Raw genomic sequence first — 10,000 nt, forward strand, 5'->3', positions numbered from 1 at the left:
TTGTAACATTTTTGATTGGGAAATACTACTTGCATCTCTATTACATTAATGATCAGACAGAGCTGGAGTGAATAATCAGAACATACCAACTTCATATTCATGGTGAAGACAAAACTGATCAAACATCAGCATGTGTTTTCTGGTTTTCTTTAGTAATTGTGTGATATTTCATGTAACCAGCAGAGAGACTCTGAATATTAGTCACCAATATGAGTTTTTCTGATGACTGATTTCATCTGAATAATGAATGATAACACTTGGTCCTCCGATCCTAAATATGAGCTTCTGGTCTTGATTGAGTGACTCCATCATAATAATGATTGTCTGTGTTTGTCCTCAGATGAGGTCTCTGTGAACATCAGAGATAGAAACCTGATCATTAGTAACTTTACAGCCAGAGACACAGGATCATACAGAGTTCTGGAGCCTTCAGGAGAAACCTTGATCACAGTCACAGTCAGAGGTGAGAGAAGCTCAGTGATGTGTAGAAATATTATCTTTAAACAGCAAATTCAGACTAAACTGTGAGACTAAGCTTTCAATATTCTGTACAGAATCAAAGGAAAAACTGGAGCACACTGATGACACTAAATATGATCGTGAGTGAAACAGGAGGCATTGAGAGCTTCACAAATCTGTTAAAGAGTGAATGTGAAACTAAAAGAAGTGCTCTGTCTCTACTTTTCTCTTCAGCTGTCGTCTCTTGGATTGCACTGACTGTGGTTGTGCTTCTGCTGGCTCTGATTCTGACTGCTGTCACGTTACACAAGCGTCTGCTCAGAGGTGACCTGCGGTGTCTCTCGAGGAGGACAAGAGCCCCAGAAGCACTGAGGGCCCATAATGATGTCTGCTGAGGGCCCCACAGACTCTGATTAAACTGGAGAGGTGTGCAGGACATTAGTGACCTCACTGCTGAACACTGAACTTTTCCTCAATCACTCATTTTATGGTTTATTATGTTATCACAGACACTGCTCTACTCTGATGGTATTCATTTTATTTGTGCAGCTCTTAAAAAGTCTTAAACTTGATCTTAAACTCCCATCATGCACTGCATCATGGTTTTTGTGAACTGTAAACTCTGACTGATCACAGTCTTAGTAACAAAGTAGCTTCATCTTGTCCAAATCTCAAATCTTTTCTTGTAATTTGTGTTCAGAGTCAACAGATCTGCAGAAGATTCTCTCGACATATTTCTGCAGTATATTTGTAATGTTCAGTGCGTGTGCACATTTAGACCAGAGTCCTACATCAGGAATCAGTTTAACTCTATCTGCATTTAGTATTTGTGTCAAACTGTCTGAAAGATCTGGACTGGTCACTTGAAACCAACTATTATTAACTAGGAATTATTGTTTCTGTCCTAATCCATTAACAGAAAAACATAGTAAAGTATTTATAATATAATATAAATATAATTATAACATAAACAGTAAACATGCATAAACAGTGTGCTTGTTCATAAGTTTATTTCGTAATATATATATATATATATATATATATATATATATATATTTTTTTTTTTTTTTTTTTTTTTTTTTTTTTATTTATATGTTGCTTTCGTTTGTTTATTTGGGGATTTGCATTATTCTTTGTAAATCTGCTGTGAAAGAGTAAATATTAAACTATTTTGTAAGAAAATTTTTCTTGGTGTTGATTTGTTGGTTTGTATTTATGAATAATTAAATAGTTTTAATATTTTCGTTTACTAAGTTCAGAAAAATAATGCTTTATTGATAACATGATGATCAAATATGTAGATGTTGAATTAGTTTACATCTGTTGCTCAAACTGTTGAGATCAGACTGAAATCATCAGAGATCTTCAGAATAAACTTCATCTGACTGTATCTGGACTCACACACATCTTCAGCTTTCACAGAATAACCAGCAGAGGACAATAAAGACCATAGACAGTAAAAGAATGGTCCAGTTTCGCGTCGAACACGACCGTTACATATCGATTACATATTGAATCGGTTCTCTGAGCTGAAAACATTACAGATGCGTTTATTGATGCAGTTAAATGCCCATAGCGCAAAACTGAGGTCAACCAGGGACTAACATTTCTGAGCTGATACTTTTCCACAGAATTTTCCCTGTAGCGTCTAATCAATGCTCTGTAATGTTTTCTTTATTGATTCATGTGTGATCTGAGAGCAGCGTTTGATTTTGAGTCCAAGTGAAATGGTTTTGCGGTGATTGTTTGATTTTGATGGAAGAGTCAGGGGTTTTCCTGAATTTACTTTGAGTATTTGGATTTGTGTTTAAGGTTTTAAGAAAATGAGTGATGGTTTCAAGAAACGTGTTTTAGCTATTCAGTAAAAACTGTAATATAAAGCAATCAGCCATCAGCTATGCTGTCAGAACTCTGTTTTTCTCAGAAACGTAACAGGAAAACTGTAAACTTGTGTTTTCATTATTTTATTAATTTTATATATATATAGATATACATTCAAAGTTTCCAGCTAACATGCTGCATAAGTAAATTAAATTATTTGTCCAAAGACAGAAAACGGTTTTGATTAACTCATCCCAGTTAAATCAGATTTTTTTTTCAAATCAATGTTTTAATATAGCTCATACATTCCCAAGAGGCGCCCCGCAACAAAGACTTTTATTTTGAAACAGTTTGTTTACGTCCGATTGTGCGTCTTGCGTCACGGCGTCGCTCGGCTCGAGAAGCAGCGTCGAAGTCTTCGTACCACAAACAGCTCATGATTTGTGTTTGTAAAGTTTAAAAATGACGGTGTGCAACTTCTTTATTCAAGGTCGCTGTAGATACGGAGACAAGTGCTGGAATGAACATCCAAGAGGCGGAAGAGGAGGAGATTACAGAGGAAACCAGCAGCCCAGCAGAGGAGGTCAAACACACATACATTTATATATTACATTTTATATTTAACAACGTTATGTTTTTCATGATTAAAACAGAATCCAGATACAGTCTGATTTAACCGAATGTCTCTTACTAAACAATTAACGTTACCATGGTATAACCAGAGTAATCTATTACTGATTCCAAATCACATGACAGAAATTGTAGTAAGTACTCCGTTACATTACACGTTTTAGGTAAAGTAATCTGATTACTTTTAGATTACGTTTGACCTAACTCGTTATCACATTGATTAAAATGGTGTACTAGTGATTTCAATTTTTTTTTTAAATAAATGCTGTTCATTTGAACTTCATTCATCAAAGAATCCTGAAAAAAGTATCTCATGTTCCAAAAATAATATTGATAATAAATCATCATATTTTCATGATTTCTGAAGCTCATGTGACACTGAAGACTGGAGTAATGATGCTGGAAATACAGCGGAGCATCACAGAAATAAATTAGATTTTAAAGTATAATAAACTAGAAAACTATTATTTTAAATTGCAATTATATTTTACAATATTAATGTTGTTTTCTGTATTTTTAATCAAATAAACGCAGCCTTGTTATGCAGAATTATTTTATTTATATTTTCTTATTATTATTATTTCCGTTCTATTTGGTCAGTGCACATTAAACATATTTCAAAGACAATAGAAATAATTATAAAATTGCATATGATGTATGACGCACTTTTGAGTTCAACTGGTTGCATTTACTATCAATTTAAACTATAATACTTTTACATTTAATTTGCAAAGAAATGCAATAAGTGTGTGAAAATGTAATGCATACTCGTTTCTGTAATGCATACTCTTTTAATAATGATAATAATAACTCTATATTAATATAGTAAAGTGAGTATTTAAATACACTCTGGTCTAGTCTGCAAACAGGCACTATTTATGTTTGTCAGGAAAAATAATTTTCGATATGTAAACCTCAAGAGCAGAAGGTTTTCTCTGTTAGTAGAAAAGTCAAGTGTTTTAGACCTGGACTGACTGGTGATGCTGGTGTTTCTCAGGTTATGGGAACCGCGTGTGGATAAACCCGTCTCAGCGCAGCGGCGGTGATTATGTCCAGCAGTCCTCGTTCTCTCGTGACGGTAATAACGACTGGAGCCGAGGAGGAGGAGGAGGAACGTCACGAGACGTCAAGAGCTCCGACTTCAGCTTCAGCAGCCAGAACAGATTCTCAACACTCGCCTCGCACACTTCCTCTGAGAAAGATGCACAGAGCTCCACGGATGATGTGTAAGAGCTGTTTACTCTGATGCATTAACCAGCATACACACACATGCCTGAAGCTGCATGCTTGCTTTTATTTCAGGGACACAATCCAGAAAGACATGGAGGTCTGGCAAACTTCGGGGCAGTGGCCGTTCTCCTGTTATTCTGTCCTCCCCGGCAAGGTTTCAGGTGAGTTCAGCACTCAGACTTGAAGTCTTTCGTCTTTAAAGTGAATAGCTGGTGGGTTTCACCCAGTGAAAATGTTCTCTTGTTAACTGTTTTGCAGGGTTTGTGGAGGTGTCTCCTGAGGAGCTGAGGCTGGAATATTACAGCGGCCGAGCGTCTGGTGATTTACAGGCTTATGTAAGACCACCACTTCACTTCTTCAGCATCTGTGGATTGCAGGGAGCTTCTATGTGCACAACAGTTAATGTCAGGGATTTAGAAAGAAGTCTCTTCTGCTCACCAGGGCTGCATTTGCTTGATTAAAAATGCTGTAAAATAGTGAAATATTATTCTACTGTAAAACAGCAGTTTTCTAAGTGAATGCATGTTAAAGTGTAATTTATTTCTGTGATGCTCCGTTGTATTTTCAGCGTCATTCCTCCAGTCTTCAGTGATCTTCAGAAATCGGAATAATGCGATCATTTACTGCTCGAGAAACATTTCTGATTATTAGCAATGTTGAAAACCGTCGTGTTTTTGTTGAAACAGTGATGCATTTGATTTTTCAGGACTCTCAGATGAAGAGAACGTTCAAAAGAACAGCATTTATTAGAAATCGAAATCTACTGTAGCATTATTAATATATAAATGTGATCCGGGAGCGCACAACCAGTCACAAGAGATTTATACATCATCTGAAAGCTGAATAGGATAGGCTAATATCTGAGAATCTGTGGGTGCCAAAAATCATCTCTTAAAGTTGTCCAAATGTATTCTTAGCAATGCATATCATTAATCAAATTTACTTAATGATCTTTACTTGATTTTTGGCATAAAAGACAAATGTATAATTCTGTCCCATACGATGTATTGTTGGCTATTTCTACAAGTATCCTGCAGGGTCACGCTTCTTATTTTTAAACCCAAATGCATGTGTCACTCCTTCAGTTTCTGTGGCCAGTTGCCTTGCCTGTGTGTTAGTTGTGGAGCCTGGTTTGATGATTGTAAAGCTGTGTGTGTTGTTTCAGATGAACTCGGTTCAGCAGCTGGCAAATCAGTGGAGGAGCAGAGTCCAGGAGCTGAGGACCATGAGCAGCTCCACTCGGATCAGTGTGGTGAGATCTTCAGCAGCGTCCTCACACACACACACACACACACACACACACACACACACGGCTGACGTCTTGTGATTGATGTCCTCAGATCTCTGAGCTCAATAACCCCAGTCCCCAAACATCCGCACCCGGCTTGCGCTTGGGCTCCACCGCATCAGGGTTTGGAAACACCTCTTCATCATCATCCTCATCCTCGACTGGCTTTGGAGCAGGAGGTTCGTTCAGGATTCAGCCAGAAATCTGCATTTACAGAGCCGCAAGAGTGTCGATGTTGAAGCACTACGTTGTTATGCCTTGAGGCAACGATCTTGATCAGGACGAGCCCTGAAGGACTTCTTTTATAAGATGGCTCTAGAAAAACTGACGACAATTCGATATATATATAGGGTCTAAAATGAACACTTAGCAAACGCCAACTACTAGTTATGCATTTATTGTTTTTAGATTAATTTAAGATGAATTGTACTTTAGGGGTAATTTAGGGTCTGTAAGAGAAGTCTCTTCTGTGCACTGAGGCTGCATTAATTGGGTCAAAGATACAGTAAAAACTGTAAAATAAAACACTGTAGCAGATGTATTTCTCTCTAAGTGTATTTATGGTGAAATCTTGTTGTTTTCTCAGGGTTTGGTCAGGGCTCTCAGAGCAGTAGTGGGTTCAGCTTCGCCCCGTCACCGAATACCCAGCAGGCCTCTGGTTTTGTCAGCGGTGCGTTGGCTCAGCCCTCGTCAGGTTTCGGCTGCGCTCCTGCTGCGTCTGCGCCCTCCTCCTCCTCCTTCTCGTTCACAGAGACCCAGGCCAGCTCTGTGTCCGTGTCCTCGTTCAGCTTCAGGCCGTCTCCTGGCGAGTCTTCGGCGTCGGCTGTGCCTCAGAGCGGCTCCAGCCGTGTGTTCGGAGCGGACACCGCTCTGTTCTCAGCCCACAGTGACCTCACAGCAGAGGAACTGAAGGAGTTCACGGCCAAACGCTTCACGCTGGGACAGATCCCTCTCAAACCGCCTCCTGCGGACCTCCTCGTGCTCTGACGGGCTTGTCTTTTAATGCGATATTATTAAATGTGTTTATGGACCGAGAGAGTGTGTGTCTGTGTTTAAGGAGTTTGGGTAAGTCGAAGAAAAATGCTGCATCCTGGTCGTAAAATAATTATTGCACATGAAGGAATAAGAACAAATACAATTTTTATCTGTCTATGATGAACATTGGGATGCTTTGTTTTTGTTTTTTATTAGTTATTTAAATTATATATATTTTTTATGTCATTTTTTAGTATTCCTTTCAGTGTCTATATAGTTTTTAGTATTTTAATTTTTTCAGTTTGAGTTTATTTTAGTACATTAAAATTAGAAATATTCCTTTGGCAACTAGATTAAAATTTTTTTTTTTTTTTTTTTTTAAATGTTTTATTTCAGGTAACATTTATTTTATTTACTTTTAATTAACTATAATTAATGAACTGTTACTAGAACACTTTTTTTTTTGGCGTTTTAGTGCTACGTTAAATAAATAAATAATCTAAGATTACGAGATTAAAGTTTATAATATTTCGAGAATAAAATTGAAATTATGAGAATAATGTCAAAATATTATGAGAATAAAGACACTATTTTTGTTTTATATTTTATTTAAAGTTTTAGTTATTTAGTTGTTTTAGCATTATTTCTATAGATAGATACAAGAAGCCTGAATGTTACTGAACTATAACCTCGATTCATGTTCATAATGTGTTTATTTCTTTATTTTTAATGTTTGGATTTAGCGGTTCACTAAACACTAAACGTTGTTCTGACTTCTGCATGCTTTATGAGGGATAATGATTATGTGTCAGTGCTTCACTGCTTTCTTAAATCCTAAACAAACCGTGTACACAATCAAAATGAGTTTATTTGAAAACACGCATTAAGAAGAACAAAAACATCATAAATAATACAACGGACAGTTTGCATGTTCTAACAAAAGAACAGTGTTTTATGAGAGAAAGCAGGAAATGTTAGATGTAGTCCTTGAGTTGGTTGTGCATGAAGCCACCGGTGAATAGAAATCTACTTCTACTCTACTTTGCACCATCCCCAGAAGAGAAGCCTATGAGCTGCTCTCAGTACACATCGCATCTGTAAAGGTATTTGTTCCCTGATGCGAGGAAAGTGTTGCAGGTCAGACTAGAACCTGTGAGAGCCGCGTGAGCTCCAGGACTGGAGGTGTTCTCTGTGTTAGTGGAGCGTGTCCAGCTGGTGGGGGATCTGTATCTGTGATGTGGAGGAGAGCGTGTGTTTCTGTTCTTCAGCGCCGCAGCGGTTCCTCATGAGTTTGTAGAGAGCGACCGCAGGGATGACCAGCGCTGGGACACCCGACAGAATGAAGATGATCCCGTAGATCCAGTCCGGATACGACTTGGTCTCCAGCGTGGGGAAGTTCTCCTGCAAACACCCAGCCATGATCATTCTTTACCACTCATAGTTCGGTTATTATTCATAGTTATGCATTGGTCATATTAATTAACTTGCAATACTGAAAAAAAGGCTATTGCTACAAATATACCCCAGAGACTTAAAACTGCTTTTTGTGCTCCAGGGTCACATATTTATTTATCAAACATTTATTTATTCATTACTCGTATTCATTTATTTTATATCTGCCAGTTAAAATGTGTCCATAATATGTTATGATCAATTTTAATTTATTTATATTACATTATGCCTTTTTTCTATTTATATGTATGTGTAACTCATATTTATAATTCATAGTCGTGCATTTTATTACTCTTATTTATCTATATGATTAATCATATATTTACGCATAATAATGTTATATTATTTATTTGTAAGATTACACATTTATTTTATGTATTACTAGTATTTATACATTTATTTTAATACACTTATTTATTTCTATTATTAATCTCATATTATTTACACATATTAATGTTGCTTTAATATGCATATTTAATTATTCATATTTATGAACTCATATTTATCATTTATTTATTTATAACTCGTGCATTTATTTTTATTACGCTTATATTATCAATCTTATATATTTACGGATATTGATGTTGCTTTAATATGCATATTTAATTATTCATATTTACGTACTCATATTTATCATTTATTAATGCATTACTCGTGCATTTATTTTTATTATGCTTATATGTTTAATCTTATATATTTATGCATATTGATGTTGCTTTAATATGCATATTTAATTATTCATATTTACGTACTCATATTTATCATTTATTTATGCATTACTCGTGCATTTATTTTTATTATGCCTATATATTTAATTAATCTTATATATTGATGTTGCTTTAATATGCATATTTAATTATTCATATTTATGCATTACCCATGCATTTATTTTGATTAATCTTATATTATTTCTTAATCTCATATATTTACACATATGCTTTAATATGCATATTTAATTATTTATGCATTGCTCGCTTTTATCCTTTGTATTGATTTACCACTCTTATGTTTTATTTTAATACTGTATCATGCTTATTTGTTTCATTAGACATATTTATTGATCGGAGAGATTAAGTTTTCTAAAGATGTGGTTTTCTTTCTGAAACGGCTGGACGTTCTCTGGGTGTAGTTGAGAGAGATGAGGACGCACCGACTGCGGGTCCCAGGCGATGTAGGTCAGCTCTTTACTGATGGTGGTGATGAAGTAGAAGAGGAAGATGAGCAGCACTATGAGCGGACTGACTAGTCTCCATGTGGCCTGCCAGAACAAGTTGGGCTTGTGGCCGATCATGAACTTGATATCGTCGTTGAATCTGTGCCGAACACACACACACACACACACACACACACACATCAACAGGTCAGTTCCACCAGATGTGCTCTGCTGTCAATCAAACACCTTCACCTTCTCAGTTTAGAAACTTCATCTTGACATCATCAGATAACACTGAAGCTAAACATGCTCAGGTCAAAGTGTCCCAATCATTTCTGGGCCCTAACTGATATCAGTTTTACTGGAAGTCCACTGTATGAAGGATTTTTGGGTATAATTTGTCACAGTTTACTTTATTTTGCTCTCTTCACTTACATAAATGAACAATAGTGTCCTGTCCCACTAGTAAAAAAATATAAAAAAATTATATTTGGTGTCATATATACATATATCTCTATATGTGTTTGTATGCGTTTAGTAAACATATAATAACAAATGTTTATTTTATGAATTTAAAAACATATATATATATATTTATTTATTAATTAAACTAATATAAAAATATGATTTATTTAAAACCTCTTAATATGTATTGATTGATTGATTTATATGAATATATAAAACAAATAAATATATTGATAATAAAATATATTTTTATAAAAATCAATATGTATATTTAAAAATATATTATTTATACATATTTTTTAATATTCATATTATGATTAAAAACTATATATATATATATATGTTTGTATGTTTTTTTTAGAAACATGAAATAGATATTGATATAAACATTCTTTAAGAATAAATATATTAAACTAGAATATACACATTTTTATTAATAATAAAGTATTATAAGATCTAAATATCTATTGGTTTAAAATTAATATATCTATATAAATATATAATCAAAGAAATATAATCATTATATT

At 35.0% G+C, this 10,000-nt stretch overlaps 3 protein-coding genes across 3 annotated transcripts in view; 2 read left to right on the plus strand and 1 right to left on the minus strand.

Moving 5' to 3' along the window:
• Positions 1 to 1,238, plus strand: part of LOC132103868 (uncharacterized) — an 83,697-nt gene extending 82,459 nt beyond the window's left edge. The window contains exons 5-6 of the mRNA XM_059508935.1: positions 555 to 599; positions 694 to 1,238. Of these exons, the coding sequence (XP_059364918.1) occupies positions 555 to 599; positions 694 to 854 (206 nt within the window). The 3' untranslated portion in view covers positions 855 to 1,238. The remainder of the gene's footprint in view (positions 1 to 554; positions 600 to 693) is intronic.
• A 1,363-nt stretch (positions 1,239 to 2,601) lies between these two features.
• On the plus strand, positions 2,602 to 6,464 carry nup42 (nucleoporin 42). Its single transcript, XM_059510155.1, has 7 exons — positions 2,602 to 2,863; positions 3,908 to 4,136; positions 4,213 to 4,301; positions 4,399 to 4,475; positions 5,306 to 5,392; positions 5,481 to 5,607; positions 6,015 to 6,464. Exons 1-7 carry the CDS (start codon positions 2,743 to 2,745, stop codon positions 6,413 to 6,415), a joined length of 1,131 nt encoding a protein of 376 aa, XP_059366138.1. The 5' UTR covers positions 2,602 to 2,742; the 3' UTR covers positions 6,416 to 6,464.
• A 1,133-nt stretch (positions 6,465 to 7,597) lies between these two features.
• LOC132104821 (sodium-dependent neutral amino acid transporter B(0)AT1-like) overlaps positions 7,598 to 10,000 on the minus strand; it is a 14,551-nt gene continuing 12,148 nt past the window's right edge. The window contains exons 11-12 of the mRNA XM_059510353.1: positions 9,006 to 9,168; positions 7,598 to 7,804 (exon numbers count right to left, since the gene is read on the minus strand). Coding sequence (XP_059366336.1) covers positions 7,598 to 7,804; positions 9,006 to 9,168 — 370 coding nt within the window. The remainder of the gene's footprint in view (positions 7,805 to 9,005; positions 9,169 to 10,000) is intronic.

This window comes from Carassius carassius, chromosome 25 (assembly GCF_963082965.1).
Source record: "Carassius carassius chromosome 25, fCarCar2.1, whole genome shotgun sequence".
NCBI classification, from domain to species: Eukaryota; Metazoa; Chordata; class Actinopteri; order Cypriniformes; family Cyprinidae; genus Carassius; species Carassius carassius.

Coding starts and splice junctions, on each gene's coding strand:
- nup42 (XM_059510155.1), top strand. CDS start 2,743: ATGACGGTGTGCAACTTCTTTATTCAAGGTCGCTGTAGATACGGAGAC. Junction 4,476..5,305: donor CTGGTGATTTACAGGCTTAT/GTAAGACCACCA, acceptor GTGTTGTTTCAG/ATGAACTCGGTTCAGCAGCT. Junction 5,393..5,480: donor GCTCCACTCGGATCAGTGTG/GTGAGATCTTCA, acceptor TGATGTCCTCAG/ATCTCTGAGCTCAATAACCC.